This window comes from Leptodactylus fuscus, chromosome 5 (genome assembly GCF_031893055.1).
Source record: "Leptodactylus fuscus isolate aLepFus1 chromosome 5, aLepFus1.hap2, whole genome shotgun sequence".
NCBI lineage: Eukaryota > Metazoa > Chordata > Amphibia > Anura > Leptodactylidae > Leptodactylus > Leptodactylus fuscus.
The window spans coordinates 182,267,026-182,286,194 of record NC_134269.1 but is presented as its reverse complement, the minus strand read 5'-3'; the positions used below and the strand labels follow the sequence as shown (position 1 = coordinate 182,286,194).

At 42.3% G+C, this 19,169-nt stretch overlaps 1 protein-coding gene across 1 annotated transcript in view; it reads right to left on the bottom strand.

Annotated features, from left to right (window-relative positions):
* LOC142203811 (RUN and FYVE domain-containing protein 1-like) overlaps positions 1–19,169 on the bottom strand; it is a 172,743-nt gene that overhangs the window by 109,805 nt on the left and 43,769 nt on the right. The window contains exons 5-7 of the mRNA XM_075274873.1: positions 14,269–14,392; positions 12,582–12,643; positions 8,570–8,635 (exon numbers count right to left, since the gene is read on the bottom strand). Coding sequence (XP_075130974.1) covers positions 8,570–8,635; positions 12,582–12,643; positions 14,269–14,392 — 252 coding nt within the window. The remainder of the gene's footprint in view (positions 1–8,569; positions 8,636–12,581; positions 12,644–14,268; positions 14,393–19,169) is intronic.

Below are 19,169 nucleotides of genomic sequence, written 5' to 3'. Positions count from 1 at the left end.
AACACAAGGAACCTGGGAAAGAAAAGGAGAGCGGAAGATAAAACTAAGACTTCCATGAACAAAGGAAGAACCTGGCTGACCGAGGTTCACAGGCCTATTGCATGGTCTGGACAACAGCTTCTGAAGACATTTCAGAACCCTGGCTTCACAAGCCACACGTTAAACGCAGTTGAGGCATGGCAGAGTGGAAAAGCAGTCCCTGAAGAAGAGCCAAGGAGTGCCCGCCAGCAGAAACCTGATATCTGTGTACCAGGCCCAGCAGGGCCAAACCAGATGCACCAGGATGGCTGGAACCCCCTCGGACTTGAGCTCCTAAAGCCCGAAGATTAGGAGGAAAGAGGTACAGAAGGAAGTCTGACCAGGGAATCACAAGAGCGGCAGCAGCAATAGATCGAGGGCCCAGGGACCTTGCCGTTAGGTAGGGAAAACTTGGACTCAGAAAGGAGACGAAGAGAAACTCGGCCGAGAGTGTCCTGGAGAGGCGAGCCAAGAAGCTCCAGTTGAACCTAGGAAGATAGGAGAGACAGGCAGATGAACTAGATACAGACCAGTTCCAGTGGCCCAGAAACACCCAAGTAAGGGCTCAGGAACTAAGCCAAAGGAAGGGCTCGGGAACTAAACCAAAGGAAGAGACGCGAACAACAAAACCATTGAGCCCAGGGCTCATGGGCAGAAGAAAAAAGGGAACAAAGGGAACCTCCGAAGGCAGAATACACCAGGCCCGAATCTCGGATTCCAGGAGGAAAAAATCTCGACCAGCAGCATACCAAGCATCATTCCCTGGAATTCCAGGTGCTGAAAAGGCATGATGCAGAACCTTTATTTGCAGAATAGCCAGAGAAATCAACGAAAGGTCCCAAGGAGATCCGTAAGCAGATCAGAATGTTCATCCTGGAGGAGGCTTGAACCCGAAGGACAACCAGGTACGGAATCACAACAACTGCTCTGCCATTGAGGAAGGTCAGAAGGGACACCATCACCTGGGTAAAACTCAGAGAAGAGAGCGTAGCGGAAAAGACAGTTGACTAAGCAGTACCTAAACAAAAAACCAGAACTGTTACTTCTAGGCAAGGGACGGGCCATAACCACCTCTGAAGGACACAGAATGCCTTCAGCGGATGCAAAGGAACAGCGCAATGCAGCACCCTAGGCGGCTGTCTACAGCAAGTGATGAGTGGGGACTTAGTGACCAGCGAGAGGCTTTATTGTAGAGGGCCAATCCAGAGGCCCACAAGGGAGTGCAACTAGTGTGGCATACACACTGAAGACCCCCCCCCCCCTGCACTTGAAAAAGAAAGAAAAATAAAAACGATGCGAGACAGACTCAAGTCAGGTTGTGACTGCCTCCAACGACACTAGGTTCAAACTGACTAGCACAATATGTGTGGTAGGGATACAGCCCAGAGGCGGAGCCAACAGCTTTTCATATTCCTAGTGTCAGCATGTACAGTCATGGCCAAAATTTTTGAGAATGACACAAATATTATATTTTCACATGATCTGCTGCCCTCTGGTTTTTATGTGTGTTTGTCAGATGTTTTTATCACATACAGAAATATAATTGCAATCATATTATGAGTAACAAAAGCTTATATTGACAGTTAGAATGAGTTAATGCAGCAAGTCAATATTTGCAGTGTTGACCCTTCTTCTTCAGGACCTCTGCAATTCTCCCTGGCATGCTCTCAATCAACTTCTGGACCAAATCCTGACTGATAGCAGTCCATTCTTGCACAATCAATGCTTGCATTTTGTCAGAATTTGTAGGTTTTTGTTTGTCCACCCGTCTCTTGATGATTGACCACAAGTTCTCAATGGGATTAAGATCTGGGGAGTTTCCAGGCCATGGACCCAAAATCTCTGTTTTGTTCCCTGAGCCATTTAGTTATCACCTTTGCTTTATGGCAAGGTGCTCCATCATGTTGGAAAACGCATCGTTGATCGCCAAACTGCTCTTGGACGGTTGGGAGAAGTTGATCTTGGAGGACATTCTGGTACCATTCTTTATTCATGGCTGTGTTTTTAGGCAAGACTGTGAGAGAGCCGATTCCCTTGGCTGAGAAGCAACCCCACACATGAATGGTTTCAGGATGCTTTACAGTTGGCATGAGACAAGACTGGTGGTAGCGCTCACCTCGTCTTCTCCGAATAAGCTGTTTTCCAGATGTCCCAAACAATCAAAAAGGGGATTCATCAGAGAAAATGACTTTACCCCAGTCCTCAGCAGTCCACTCCCTGTACCTTTTGCAGAATATCAGTCTGTCCCTGATGTTTTTTCTGGAGAGTAGTGGCTTCTTTGCTGCCCTCCTTGAGACCAGGCCTTGCTCCAAGAGTCTCCACCTCACAGTGCGTGCAGATGTACTCACACCTGCCTGCTGCCATTCCTGAGCAAGCTCTGCACTGCCGTTAGCCCGATCCCGCAGCTGAAACAGAGGAGCTATTGATATGAAATTCTCCCCAGATGTAGGTACCAACCCATCCAAACCACACAGGCAAAGAGATCAAACCATAGATGTCCATAAATTAAGTTACCGCATATACTTGAGTAGAAGCCGACCCGAATATAAGCCGAGACCCCTAATTTTACCACAAAAAACTGGGAAAAATTATTGACTCGAATATAAGCCGAGGGGGGGAGGGGAAATCCACTATTGCAGATAAAAAGTCTGGTCATGTGCATTGCAGCTTAGTAACTCCATGGGGATCATATCAATAGCAGTTAACCCCATCATGTCCCTCACATTAACCCCCTGTGTGCCTCACATAAGAGTTACTGATATGTGGGACATATGGAGGTAATAATTAGGTATCTTCATAATTAAGGTCCTTCAATAGTACCCTTATGTATCTCACATATTAGTAACCCTTATATGGGGCACACAGGGGTTAATATGAGGGACATGATGGGGTTAACTGCTATTAATGTGAGGCACATGGAGTTACTGAAACTAAATTAATAACCCCCAAATGCCTGACATTAATAGGCAGAGTAACTAAAGGAAGGTACCTGTGTATCACTTTACTGTAGCTTCCTCTCCTCCATACAACAGATATCTTCCATAAGACACAATGAATCCTGGCCAGTCATCTGCAGGGTAGATGCTAAATCCTAGTGTGCTAAAGGACCTCTGATGACGTCATGACCATGTGATCGGACTCTGGTGTGGGTGGAGCTACTAGGATTTAGACTCAACCTTATCTGCAGATGTTACATACCAGTGGCTACAGGACCTTTGATGACATCACAGTCATGTGACCACATGACAAGCCAATCACAGAGCAGTAGCATTAAAGGACCTCCCATTTCCAGGTCCTTCCAGTTTTCTGTGCTCCATGGACCCTGACTCGTGTATAAGCCGAGGAGAGCTTTTTCAGCATGAAAAATGTGCTGAAAAAGTCGGCTTATACTCGAGTATATACAGTCAGCGCCGCACCTCCCATGAGGAGGACGCTATGCCAGGGCCTCAGGGAGGGCGACATTTTTGCTAACCTAAGCCAGTCCAGGACAAGCTGTCCTGAACTGGCTTAGCATGGAGCGGTGGTTTGGGGAGGCCACTGGAGCAGCGCTGCTCCAGCAGCCTCCCCTCAAGCTCAGGCAGAGCGCAGGCAGTCTCCGGGCCTGCTTCCTGCCGGCGAACGGCGCTAAGCCCCGCCCCCTTCGAGTCGCCACGCCCCCTCCACTAAGCCACGCCCCTGCTCCGCCTCCTCCCCGGCAGGGGGGGGGGCGGCTTTCTGTACTTCGCCTTGGGCGGCGAAAGGGGAAGGATCACCCCTGTATACGGTATGTGTAATAATGAGAAATGACACAGGGATATATATTGAACATGCTTACTAAAATTTATTTAACCCCATAAAGACAGGGACAATTTTTGTTTTTGTGTATCTGAGGCACATGATGGCTTATAGTTTGCAGAACAAATATTAATTTGTGATGGTAATATTCAATATCCTGTACAATGTAATGGAAACCTGGAAAAATAATTTAGAATGAGGTGGAATTGGAAAGAAAATGCATTTGGGCCAATTTCATATGGGCTTAATTTTTACAGTGCCCCCTTCCTACAGATATTGCTGCTGTTAGCTTCGGCACTGATCTCTGACCATTGTCAGAAAGGCATTTCTCCCCCGCCCCCCAACAGCACTCATCCATAGCCCTGTACCGTCAGCGTTGCGTATAAGGAAAGCAACATCAGTAAGGATTTTTCTCTGTGTCTGAGAAAACGAGCTCTCTGCAGGGAAACAACTGACAAGGGTGAATATATTTGCTCCTCAGTGTACCCCACAGCTTTCAGGAGATAAAAGGAGCAATATTAAAGGGGCTCTATCATTGGGAAAAGTCATTTTTAACTAAGCACATCCTTGCATAGCCTTTAGAAAGGCTATTCCACACAAACCTTTCGTATGTAAATCGCCTTAGTGGTTTTTGAATGAGCCCATTTTTATTCATATGCTAATTAGCCTCTCAGTGCAGCCCGGAAGTCTCATTGTGCACCCTCTGCCTATTCTTTCCTATGTACGTATTCAGCACAGGCTGCTACTGATGACTTCCTGCTTCCTTTTTGCACACACAGATAGGAAAGAATAGCAAAGAAGAGTGCTGCTGGGAACTTCCTGTGCTGGCTGGAAGCTAATTAGCATATTAATAAAAACATGCTTATTCAAAAGCCACTGAGGCCATTTACATACAAAAGGTATGTGTGAAATAGCATTTCTAAAGGCTATGCATGTATGTGCTTAGTTAAAAATGACTTTTCTCAATGATAGAGCTCCTTTAACCCCTTCCCGCCGATGGCATTTTTTGATTTTCGTTTTTCGTTTTTGACTCCCCTCCTTCTAAACCCCATAACTTTTTTATTTCTCCGCTCCCAGAGCCATATGAGGTCTTAATTTTTGCGGGACAAATTTTTCTTCCTGATGCCACCATTAATTATTCTATATAATGTACTGGGAAGCAGGAAAAAAATTCAGAATGGGGTGGATTTGGTTTTACGGCGTTCACTGTGCAACCAAAATTACATGTCCCCTATATTCTGTGTTTCGGTACGGTTCCAGGGATACCAAATTTATATGGTTTTATTTACATTTTGACCCCTAAAATTCCAAAACTGTGTTAATAAAATTTTTTTCTAAAAGTCACCATATTCCGACGGCCGTAACTTTTTTATAAGTGCGTGTACGGGGATGCATAGGGCGTCTTTTTTTTTGCGGGGCCGGGTGTACTTTTTAGTTCTACCATTTTCGGGAAATGTTATTACTTTGATCACTTTTTATTCAAATTTTTATCAGAATCAAAACAGTGAAAAAACGGCAGTTTGGCACTTTCGACTATTTTTCCCACTACGGCGTTTACCGAACAGGAAAAATATTTTTATAGATTTGTAGAGCGGGCAATTTCGGACGCGGGGATACCTAACATGTATATGTTTCAGTTTTTAACTACTTTTATATGTGTTCTAGGGAAAGGGGGGTGATTTAAACTTTTAATTCTTTTTATATTTTTTTATATTTTTTTTAACTTTTTATTTTATTTTTTTTGCATTTATTAGACCCCCTAGGGGTGTTGAACCCCAGGGGGTCTGATCACTAATGCAATGCATTACAATGCTAATGCATTGCAATGCATTGCAAAAAAGCATCCTTTCTTTTGCAGGCTGCATAGACCAGCCTGCAAAAGAGAGGCTTTGCAGACAAGCCTGGGACGTCAGCCCTGGAGCATGCTCCAGGAGCCGGTGATCCCAGCCAAAATGGCGGCGCCCATGCGCCGCCGGGAAAATGGCGCCTCCTGCGCCTTTGACCGCGGCGCCGGAGGTGTTAATGCCTCCGATCGGTCCGGTACTGCTTTAAGCAGTAGACATCCGGCGGCTATGGCGGCCGCCCGGCTCCTGGGCGGTCGCATAGTTACAGACCCGACATGCGCCGTACTATTACGGCGCATGTCGGGAAGGGGTTAAGAAGGTCTCTTTGTTTAGTTGCTGTTTTATACTTACCTACAGCACTAAATAATAGCTTCATTGCTCTGAACTACAGATAGATCTCTGAGTGATTGCTCATAGAAAATGATATTCAGTGATACACAGTAGCCCTTAATTCCAACAGGCATTTAGTTGGCTCTTATGGCAAGAGTCACTGGCTGATACTAATAATAAGCTACAGTATATGCACCGAGCACTTTATTTTGGACCATTTGTTTTACCCTATGGACAGAGATCCACACTTCCTGTTTCTCTAAAACAACTATGACCTTTTTTATCTTTATATAGTCCAGACTTCACATATATTTTTTATTTTTATTTATATGTATGAAAAGTTTCATCTCAAAATTATTTCTCTATCTATTTGTGAAAATCTATCCTCCAATACACAAGATTTAATTTTGATACTGGTAACCTATCCTCTGAAGAAGTCATCAGTATCTAATTGGTGGGAGTCTGACACCCGACATGCAATGACTGGGTGTCTCTGGAGATGAACAACAAGGGTTGAAGCTTGAAGCAGAAGGTTCCGACTTCTGGACTACAGCTATGCCAGAGTACTGCATTTCTGCTCCCATACACTACAGTCATGGCCAAAAGTTTTGAGAATGATACAAATATTAATTTTTACAAAGTCTACTGCTTCAGTTTTTCTGATGGCAATTTGCATATACTCCAGAATGTTATAAAGAGTGATCAGCTTAACAGCAATTACTTGCAAAGTCAATATTTGCCTAGAAAATGAACTTTATCCCCCAAAACACATTTCAACATCATTGCAGCCCTGCCTTAAAAGGACCAGCTAACATCGTTTCAGTGATTGCTCCATTAACACAGGTGTGGGTGTTGATGAGGACAGGGCTGGAGATCAATCTGTCATGATTAAGTAAGAATGACACCACTGGACATATTAAAAGGAGGCTGGTGCTTGGCATCATTGTTTCTATTCTGTTAACCATGGTTATCTCTAAAGAAACACGTGCAGTCATCATTGCACTGCACAAAAATGGCCTAACAAAGGGGCCACACGGTGGCTCAGTGGTTAGCACTGCAGCCTTGCAGCGCTGTAGTCCTGGTGTTCAAATCCCGCCAAGGGCAAAAAAACCATCTGCAAGGAGTTTGTATGTTCTCTCCGTGTTTGCATGGATTTCCATCCCATATTCTAAAAGACATACTGATAGGGAAAAATGTACATTGTGAGCTCTATTTGGGGCTCACAATCTACATAAAAAAAAATTTTTTTTTAAAAAAGGCCTAACGGAAGAGTATCGCAGCTAGAAAGATTGCACCTCAGTCAACAATCTATCGCATCATCAAGAACTTCAAGAAGAGAGGTTCCATTGTTGGCAAAAAAGCTCCAGGGTGCCCAAGAAAGACTAGCAAGTGCCAGAACTGTCTCTTAAAAGTGTTTCAGCTGTGGGATCGGGCTACCAGCAGTGCAGAGCTTGCTCAGGAACAGCAGCAGGCAGGTGTGAGTGCATCTGCATGCACTGTGAGGCGGAGACTCTTGGAGCAAGGCCTGGTCTCAAGGAGGGAAGCGAAGAAGCCACTTCTCTCCAGAAAAAACATCAGGGACAGACTGATATTCTGCAAAAGGTACAGGGAGTGGACTGCTGAGGACTGCGGTAAAGTCATTTTCTCTGATGAATCCCCTTTTCGATTGTTTGGGACATCTGGAAAACAGCTTATTCGGAGAAGACTAGGTAAGCGCTACCACCAGTCTTGTCTCATGACAACTGTAAAGCATCCTGAAACCATTCATGTGTGGGGTTGCTTCTCAGCCAAGGGAATCGGCTCTCTCACAGTCTTGCCTAAAAACACAGCCATGAATAAAGAATGGTACCAGAATGTCCTCCAAGATCAACTTCTCCCAACCGTCCAAGAGCAGTTTGGCGATCAACAATGCGTTTTCCAGCATGATGGAGCACCTTGCCATAAAGCAAAGGTGATAACTAAATGGCTCAGGGAACAAAACATAGAGATTTTGGGTCCATGGTCTGGAAACTCCCCAGATCTTAATCCCACTGAGAACTGGTGATCAATCATCAAGAGACGGGTGGACAAACAAAAACCTACAAATTCTGACAAAATGCAAGCATTGATTGTGCAAGAACGGACTGCTATTAGTCAGGATTTGGTCCAGAAGTTGATTGAGAGCATGCCAGGGAGAATTGCAGAGGTCCTGAAGAAGAAGGGTCAACATTGCAAATACTGACTTGCTCCATTAACTCATTCTAACTGTCAATATAAGCTTTTGTTACTCATAATATGATTGCAATTATATTTCTGTATGTGATAAAAACATCTGACAAACACACATAAAAACCAGAGGGCAGAAGATCATGTGAAAATATAATATTTGTGTCATTCTCAAAACTTTTGGCCATGACTGTAGTTCTAAGTATAGTTCTAAGTTCTAAGTATGAAAAACTGTGCTTCCTCTTTACTTTCTCAGAGACTTGTTAAGATGTAAATTAATCCCTGCCAGGGTTCAATATACTAACTTACAGTGATATAGCATACAGCGATTACATAACAAAGAACTATCACTGAAAATACAAAAAGCAGTTTGTAATAATACAGACAATAAATCCTACCTCAAGTGTCTGTTTAGTTCTTCAACATAGTGTTTTTGATCAAGAACAGTAGTAATTTCATCAGCTCTATGGAAAGAAAAAAAGTAAAATATTACAGCAATAAACAGCAATGGGTTTTTCACCCACTCACTCAAACTAGAGAAAACACACAAGTAATTGTTTGTCCATGGAAATAACACCTCTGTCTTCTCTACCAAAAGCAACATCTATGCCATCTCAAGGTAGTCATTGAAGTAGATTTAAAATATGCTACTGCTGAAGTCAAAGGCTTAGCTATAGAGAGTGCAGCAGTAGAAATCACTACCGTGTCCTGAGGAGGCCCCAAATGTATCTCTGACAGATAAAATATTCTATGGGGCAAGGGCTCCATTACAGATTTTGTATTGGGATCAGGAGATTCAAATTGCACCACTGGATGATGTCATCCATGCCTAGTAATTAATTATTAATTATTATTATTATAGCAACATTAATTCCATGGTGCTGTACATTTGATGGTTTATATACAATACATCAAATACACAAAACAAGTACAACACTATCAGTGACCTGCTGGAACAGTGGAATAGAGGACCCTGTCCGCAACCTATGAGGGAAAAGTGATTAAAAGTAGGTAGGGTAGAAGTTGTTCAGATGGCGGTGTAGTGGCAGTAGTGTTATTGAAGGATGTAGGCCTGAAAAGGTGAGTCTTCAAGGTCTTCTTGAAGCTTGTGATTGTGGGGGACAGTCTTACCGCGTTTCCCTGAAAGTAGGTCACCCCCCGAAAGTAAGGCATGTTTTTTTTTTTTTTGTTGAATTGCCTAATATGGGCACCCCCCGAAAATAAGGCATTCCCAAAAATCATTATAGTCGGCTGAACACTGCGATGTGCTCCATGTGTACAGGAAAGCCGGCTGCTGCCTCTGCTGTTGTATCCACTGTCCCTGCTGCTGCAGGATGAGCTGGGAGATGCACCGCTGTGCATATGCTACAGGGAGTTCACTCTCCAAGCTCATCCAAAAGGCAGAGGCAGAGGCGGTGTCAGTGAAGTGAGGATCGCTAAGCCCCGCCCACGAAAGCCCCGCTAAGCCTTGCCCCCCTAAGCCTCGCCCACCACTGCCGGGACGAACAGCAGCACCAGCGCTGCTACGAAGATGGGAAAGGTAAGTAGGATACCTTCCCCCCCAGCAGTCATACCGGCGCTCCACTAAGGAAGTGCCAGCATGACTGCTGGTTGTCATAAGACGTCCCCCGAAAATAAGACAGGTTCTGTATTTAGGACAGCAATTTAATATGTCTTATTTTCGGGGAAACACGGTATGTGTCAAAGTAGCGAGTTCCAGAGTATGGGGAATGCATGGGAGAGGTCTTGGAAGCATTTGTGTGAAGAGAGGATAGGGTAAGAGAAAAGCAGAGTAGGAGCTCTTGAGAGGATCGTAAATTACGTCTGGGTAGGTAATGGAAGATTAGGTTAGAGATGTATGGAGGGGACAGGTTATGGATGGCTTAGTATGTCAGAATTAACATTTTAAACTCTATTCGCAGGGCAATAACTAGCCAGTTAAGGCACTGGCAGAGGGGAGCAGCTGATGAAAAACAGAAGGAAAGGTGGATTAAGCAAGTGGAAGATATTACGGTGGACTAGAAGAGGGTGAGAACACATGCAAGAAGGCTGTGGAGAAGAGTGTTTCTGTAGTTTAAGTGGGAGATTATGAGGGTGAGGACAAGCACTTGTAGTTTCAAGCGTGAGGAAGGAGTAGATTTTATGAATATTCCTGAGCTAGAGGCAGTAGATGTTGACAGCTTGGATGTGAGGCTTGAAGCATACGTCAATGTCAAGGGTTAACCCAAGGAAAAAGACCTGTGGGACTGAGTAAGTGTGGTACCATTAAATTTTACACATTAGTCAGGAGGTAGGTGGGCCATGCGAGGTAGGGTGATGATGATAAGTTCTATTTTCTCCATGTTAAGTGTGAGGCGAATGAAGAAGCGAAAGGAGACTACAGCTGCTAGATACTCTGGAACAGAGTGGTAATGTGGTAATGTGTCTTAGTCCAGAGACATATTTGAGTATTGTCGGCATAGCAAAGATATTGAAAACCATAGATATTGAATCCTATGAATTGGCAAATGCTAAGAATGTGCATGGAGAACAGGAGGGAATACCAGGACAGAGCCTTGGGGAACAACTACTGAAAAAGGTGAGGAGGTGATGTATGAGTGGGAAACAATGAATGTGTGGTTCATGAGGTATGAGGAAATCCAAGAGAGGCCAGGTTGGTGATACCAAGGGAATGGTCAACTGTGTTGAAGGTGGTGGAAAGATCAAGGAGGGGGAGAACAATGTATTGCCGCTTGGCTTTGGCAGTTAGTAGGTCATTTGTGACTTTGGTTAGGTGTGACGGGTATTTATAGAGTATTCCCAGAGGCTGCCCTTAGAAGTTTCAAAAGGTCTAGAGCAGGGGTAGGGAACGTACGGCTCTCCAGCTGTTGCAAAACTACAACTCCCAGCATGCATACTTGCTCTGCTGTTCTGGGAACTCCCATAGAAGTGAATGGAGCATGCTGGGAGTTGTAGTTTCACAGCAGCTGGAGAGCCAAAGGTTCCCTACCCCTGGTCTAGAGCCTATGGCATCACTCATTGTCTACTTTGTACACTGCCCCATCATTTCGCACAGTCCTTAGCTCGCTTATTGTTTAGACGAGGGGGACTACTAGGAGTACACAAGACCTTTGCTAAACTTTGGACCTCTGTATATCTGTGCTTTAGTTATGTTTACTGTGTATTACATTCTATTGTCTCTTTGTAGATTCTATCTGTGTGCTTTCTCCACAATACATGCTTTTTTGGAGGTCTTTTTTGCACTTTCTGACCTTAGCCTTCCTTTAGGACAACTGCCTATGGATTTCACGATGGTGCTGGTTACGGCATAGTTAGGGGGCTTTCACACTACCGTCAGTGTCCGACAGGTAGCATCCGCTCCTAGTGTCCATTCTTAGTGTGAATGCACCCTAAATTACATTGATTTATTTGTCTTGTTCTGTTTGCCACATGCAGACACATTTCTCAGCTCATTGCTTACAGCTGGTTCTCTAGGTTACAGTCCTGCTCATAAATCGGCATGAAGACTTTGGCTAGATAAGCTTCTTTAGCAGAGTCTGTTCTCTAGCAGAGTCTGTATGTAAATCCAGAGATAGCTGGGCTGTTTAGAGCAAGCAGGAGCGCTGTGCAAAAATTAGCTGAAAATCAGGAAGTGTAGGAGAGACAGAAGGGCACCTGAAAGTCTTAGATAAGAACCCCTTCCCTCAGAAACCCATAAGGTTTCTTTTCCCTAATACAGATTCTGCAATGATGCCAGGAGATTCTCTGTCATTTTACAATTAAAATAGAAATATATAAAGAAAATATTTTCTGTGTATGTAAATAGATCAGTCATGTTCCCCTGTCTCATCCTTACTTTTCAGTATCTGGCTAAGGGGGCGTTCACACTACCGTCGGTGTCCGACATGTAGTGTCTGCTCCTAGTGTCCGCTCAAAATCTGTCACGGACACTAGGAGCGGACACTACATGTCGGACACCGACGGTAGTGTGAACGCCCCCTTAAAGACAAATGGCTGTGCTCAGTCTGCAGCAGGATACATATTGTTTACACCTAAGTCACACTCCTTTAAGGGCTCACAGCCCTTGGCCCCCTCAAGTGTCAACCGATGAAAAATAAATAACACACTGATCAGCACTTGTTTACATAAGCCTTATTACACATTACTGTTATTAATGTGATCATTCTTTCCCCATTTGCCTGTGTGGATTATTGGTAGCACTAAACCGATCAAATAGCCAAATCATTCGACCACTGAGTGTTTGCTCACTGGTCAGCTGATCTGCAGATCGATTAGACAGGGATTTTATCAGCAACAAGTGTTATTATTACGTTATCCATCAGTTTACTGATTCTTGAACGCTATTATCAAACTTATATAACATATTTAAATAAAATTACTCAAGGAACAAAATTCAACTGTAATACATACTTTTTTTCACTATCATTTTGCTGTACTTCCTTGAGACAGAAAGAAAAGTCAATGATGCCCACCTAAAACAGCAAAAACAAAAAAATAGGAAAGAAAAAGAAAATTATAGATAATTAAAAAAAAACACAAATGTATACAAGTAAAGTAATTTGAAATACCAAAAAAAAAAAAAAGTCAAATATATGGCCTCATTTATCAAAACAGTCCCAATTTTTTGCCAGATCAGAAAAAAATGTACAGGATTCAATGCAGCAGTGCCTGTTATGCGATGTAAAGAGCTGAAATCTGAGAAAGTAGTGATAGGTTTTCTTTAATAAACGTAAGCTGAGCGCTGATGGGTTGCTATGAGACACAAGGACAGTTATTCTATCATAAATTTTGATAAACGAGGACCATTGTTTTTCATTATAAAGAAAATGTTAAAAACACAAAAAAAATAAGCCCAGAAGTAAAAATAAATAAATATTGGAGGAATATGCACCATGTACCAAATTTATGCATTTTACGCTAGGTTCACACATGCAGAAGACGCAAAGCTGTCAGACAAGGTCCGGACGTGCGCGCCGGTGAACGTTTTATACTCTCCGCGGCGAAACCGTTTTTTTTTTAAACCGGACACAGAGTACTGAATGACCGACTCTGTGTCCAGTTTTTTTTAAAAAAAAAAACGGTTTTGCGGCGGAGAGCATAAAACGCTCACTGGCGCTCACAGCCGGACATCTTTCAAACCCATTCAAATGAAAGGGGTTTGAAAGAGTCCTGCAGGTCTCCGTCTCCTGCTCAGTTTTGTGCAGAAAACGGAAACCTGCATGAACGGAGACCGGGCGCAGATGTGAACGAGCCCTTAGACACCTCGTGCACATTTCTCAATAGTACTGAAAATTATGTAGAAGGAAGAATGGCTATGAGAAGTTCTAATATGTGACAAATGTATTAATGCTAGACTAAGATCAGAGATAAGAGATCAGAGATACACGTGGCAGGTTCGCAGTGGTTTAGCCTTTGTGAAATTTCCGGTGGTGAGCTTATTGGAAACTAGAGTAGCATTGTAGTGGAAGGAATTTAAACAAGTTTATTCTACAGACTACAGAAAAAGCCAGCTGAAAGTTACAGCAAAAACCTGCCATTTTTAACTCACTGTTGTCATGTATGGCTTTAGCCTAAGGCCTCAGGCACATGACCATGCATTTTATCTGTAATTGCGGATAAAAGTACAGACCCTTACATTTCAATGGGCTCATACACATAGCTGTAGTTTTTGTGGCTGGGTGTCTGGGGCAGATTGAAGATCCACGAAATATGGAGCAGATCCTATACCTATCTGTACTTGTGGCTCTATCAGTTTATTTTCAATGTATGGGTCAGTGAAAACCACAGATCACAACTGGATACCAATCAGTTTGTCCTTTGTGCCATTTTTACTGAACCATACACTGCACATGCTTCTTTTTAAGCAAGTAAAATGAAAATTACCAAGACAGAGTTTCATTCCCACTATACTCTGGCTTCTTGTTAATAGAATATCAGGCTGCAAAGAATTAGTATTTTTACGTTTGGGTGGGTGGTATGACAGAAAATATGGTAAACCGGGGTAAACAAGGAAAGTCATGTTTTACTATTTTTTTCTTTTTTTTGGAGTAAGATCTTACTTTTTTTTTTGTGTATCTTAATTTTACAGTACTCCCACCTGAGAATCTAAATCTTCTCCCTTCAGACATAAATTTGCATCAATCATGTTTAGTCCCATAAGAAGACCAACGATAACAGCTCCTTCTTCCTCCATCATTAAAGCTTCATGCTCATAAAAGTCACTGGTTTGCAAAAAAACAAAAACACGAACATCAGCAACAGTTGTAGTAATATATAGTCACATGTTACCCATTATCTATTGCATTTATTCTCTCCATTTGCGAAATTATTATAAATGTGTATGTGCCTTTTTGCTATAGGTTGAAAGCATCTTTCTTGCTATGGATTACATTCAAAGTGTTTTTGTTGTTCATACCTTCCCCCCTGTTATAGTGATGGTTGTACTGCTTCTAGCCACCCACATAACTAAAATTAGGTTATGGCTAGTCTTCAGCAATCCTCTCAATTTTCACTTTGGGTACGGCCAGTTCAGTCCAAGATTTCTTGTGGTCCAAATAAAGATGTTCTACAGTATAGTGACCCAAACATTTGTTAGGGCTGCTCTACAGATATACAGCATAAGGATGCATTCACACTACGTAACGCCAACGTGTATCACAGCCGTACACGCCGGCGTATACGGCAAGCTCTGCTCATGCCGAGCCGTACACGCCGGCACCTCCCATTCACTTCAATGGGACTGCTCGCAGTGAAAGAAGCAGCCCATTCATTTCTATGGGGAGTGCTCGCATGCCGGCTCCCATAGAAATGAATGGAGCTGCTTTATACGCCGCTTATTCTGAACGTGTTTTACGTTCAGAATAAGCTTCAGTATACGTAGTATGAATGCCCCCTAACAGCTGAGAAGAACGTTATGGCCACATCCTGGGGTACCATGTGGCAAAAATGAACTCGAGCAATCCCTATCAAATTATGTAAACCAGCCAACGAATGTACCTAGGATAGGTAGATATCTATAGTTGTATTGTTTTCTGGTTCTCTGTTCTGGTTTCTTGTTCACAAACATTAACTGGACTTCGGCAGATTTGTTGGACCACGTTGGTGACCGGCAGCAGCATTTTTTGATTTTGAACAAAATAGTCAACAGGGGTTATGTCTTTTTTTTTTAAAATGTCTTTTTTGGGTTTTTTTTTTAATTTACTACTATTGCCTTAGTTATGGCTGACATTTGATTGACAGCCTGCTTCGTTTCTTATTTTGAACTATGTATAGACATAAAACTAAAACTATACAGAAAATGGGAATTTGAATTTTCCAGCTGCATTTCAATATTTGTGGTCTTAGCCTATAGCATTTTTTTGCAAGGATTTAAAAAAATAACCCCAGAATTCAAAATTAATAATATTCTCAATATACTGAAGCCGAATTAGAATCTCATACCAGGCTGCCACATAAGGACGAAGTCTTACACAAAACAATAATCTGTACTACATAAAAGGAGGAAAATGGAATAATTTTCAATGGACTTTTCAAGACAACTTCCCAATATCCATTGTAAGAGTCAAAAAGATGTCGGGTAGTTAAATATGCCACCATGTTTTACACAGCAGGGCCCCAATGCAATGCCTGCTGTGGAGAAGTTAGCTCGGTAGAAGCAGTGGTGTGGACCCAAACAATCAAGATAGGGACATAAAATGTGCAGCAAACTGGGGGTTTTTTTCGAAAAAAACCCTGAAAAATAAATAAAACTTGACTTCAGGCACAAAATGAATAAAACAGAACTGATAACCTTAACTATACATGTGGCTTACTTCCAGCCACACAAACAAAACAAGCGCAATATTGTCTCACCGACTCAGGATTACAGGACAGAAACACACACCTACTTTCACCCCATGGAACTGCACAGAAATGCAGGATCTGCAACCCTTTTCTAGCCCAGTAATGAGCCAAGGAGCTATACCTGGGCTGAGGCCTACTCCAGATCCACCCTAGAGCACACATATGTCAGAAACCAGGGGCTGATATATCTAGACTCTGCCGGTCACCTTCTCACACTGTGATCAGAGACATATCCGATCATGGGCATTTAAATCCTCAGATAACATGGTCAGATGTGATCACAGGCATCTGAGGGATTTTAACTATGAGAACTTAGCTACTGTATGGCATGGATTTTAACTATGAGAATAAATGGTTACCGTGTGGCACGATGGCTGGTGACATTCTGTTCCTATGGCATCCAGGAGGAGCTTAATATCAATTTTCCAATATTACCATAGCCAGTTGATGTATGACAGTTCGAGAAGATGAGGCCAACACATAGACAGGAAAATTAGTCAATTATCGAATTTTAATTATATTATTCTTAGCTTCCCCCTAGTTATCTATATGAAGGGGCCACAACATTCGTACAAGGACTACGGCCTGTTAATTGTTTACATTGGAGCTGCAGTGCTCAGAATTGTATCGTTTTTGTGGCATCTGTACTAGGTATTGCAGCTTTGACTCTTGAAATGGACAATGCCACACGATGCTCTGACCACCAGCCACAAAATGCATGAAATGACAATGAAGAGAGCACTAACTAGTGGGGATGCTGAGAGTGAGACTGCCAATGACCTAAAATTTATGCAAATTGAATAATGTGAATTAGCTAACTCTTCTGATTCAGAATGGGGATGACAGGAGAGAGTTGCTTGTGAAAAGATTAATTTGTGTAGAATCACAGACATTACTTAATATATACAGTACATTGCATATATACACTGCATTCAAAATTATTATGCAAATTGGATTTAAGTTTAAAATTTTCTTTTTTTCAATTATGGGTTAATGATATTGCCTATTACGGCTCTTTGGATCACTGAAATCAATCTCAAACACCAGATCCCAATTAAAAGAAACCTTCTTAACACAGGGGCCCCACGTGGTGGAAACATCTCAATAAAAAAGAAAAAAAAAACGTGCTGTTTAACAGTCACTGTAAGGTGACTAGCGAATTCCATCCACATCCTGTGGAAAAGACCTCTGTGGCAGAGTCTTGTTTTGAGTCATAATCATGGGGAAAGATTTGGTAAATCGTTAAAGTGTGAAAATGACCTCTGCAAAGTATATAGAGTTTCTTACTGACCGCTTTGTTCCATGGTACAAGAAAAACTGGTCAATCCGTAGCAAAATCATTTTCATAAATGACAATGCACCATCTCATGCAGCAAAGAATAACTCTGGGTCAATGGCTGTTATAAGCATAATAGGAGAAAAACTCATGGTGTAGCCACTATCCTTCCCTGACTTGCTGAGAATCTTTGGAGTATCCTCAAGCAAAAGATCTATGAAGGTGGGAGGCACTAACAGCAGCTCTGGGAGGGCTATTCTGACATCGAGCAAATGAATTCAAGCAGATACTATCCAAAAACTCACACGTTCAATAGAAGTAAGAATTGTGAAAGTGATATCAAAAAGGAGTCCTACGATGGCCTTTTAAGGTTAGGCTCACATCTTTGTTTGGCTCTTCATCTTTCGGTTTCCCCAGGGGACACAAACGATGAAAAGCCAAACTGCTAAAACAAATGACTATTTTCAGTTCTACCTATAAAATGCTTAGAAACTCTATATGAAAGGAATTTCCGGCACTCACAGGGAATCATGAAGAATTATGGATTTATTTGAATCCAAAAATTAAACGTTTCGGTCAACATAACCTTCATCAGTATGACTACACTATAATGAAATATACATAATAGAATCAATAAATCATAATGTATAAATGGAATAAACAAAATAAGATCAAACACGTACTTCATCAAAATTCATGACAGGGTCTAAATAAGGTTGTATATTGAAGACATGACGGCATAGTTAAATGATGAGATATGATCCGAATATTACAGTAAATATGAGTAGAACATATGCAGTATAAAGTGGTAGACATGGACTACTATTTTCACAAGTACACTGGAGACAGGCCTCAAACGTATTCTAAGAGGCCATTTGTAAGCAGAATTTCATTTCACAAGAGGAAGTTCTAAATCTATATGTGACTCTTGCTGAGTGTGCCAGGAAATCTTCACTCACAGATGATCAAGGTTTCAAAAGATGTAACTGCAGGGGAAAATGTCTTTCAAGAAAATGTAGCTATGTAATTTGAAATGCCATGACTGCTTGTCATGTTGTAAGAAGTAGAAGGTTGTTTGTTTACAAATGGTAAAAATAAAACATTTCTTCATTTAAAGAGGACCTTTCACCGATTTGGGCACAGGCAGTTCTATATACTGCTGGAAAGCTGACAGTGTGCTGAATTCAGCGCACTGTCGGCTTTCCCGATCTGTGCCCTGGGAAAAGAGCCATCGGTCCCGATACCGTAGCTCTTTACAGTCAGAAGGGCAGTCCTGACAGTCAGTCAGGTACGTCTTTCTCCACAGCAGCACCTATCACGATGTACAGTGTGAGCGGGGAGGAACGCCCCACTCCCTCTGCTCACAGTGCTCGTCCATAGACGAGTATTATCAGGAGGGGAGAGGGGAGCTCCTCCCCGCTCACACAGCACAGCACGATAGGCGCTGCTGTGGAGAAGGACATACCTGACTATCTGTCAGGAACGGCCTTCTGAGTGTAAAGAGCTACAGTACTGGGACCAATAGCTCTTTACCCGGGACACAGATCGGCACACTGTCGGCATTCCAGCAGTATATAGAACTGCCTGTGCCCAAATCGGTGAAAGGTCCTCTTTAACCCATTAAGGACACAGCCCAAAAGTGCCTTAAGGACCAGGCCTCTTTTTTCAAAACTGACATGTGTAACTTTAAATGGCAATAACTTTGAGACGCTTTAACTTACATAAGAGATTTTGAGAATGTTTTTTCATAACACATTATACTTCATGTTAGTGGTAAACATTGATCAATATTTTTGTATTTACTTATAAAAAAAAATAGGAAATTTGAAATAAATTGCAATTTTCAAAATGTGAAATTCTCTGGTTTTCAGGCAGATAGT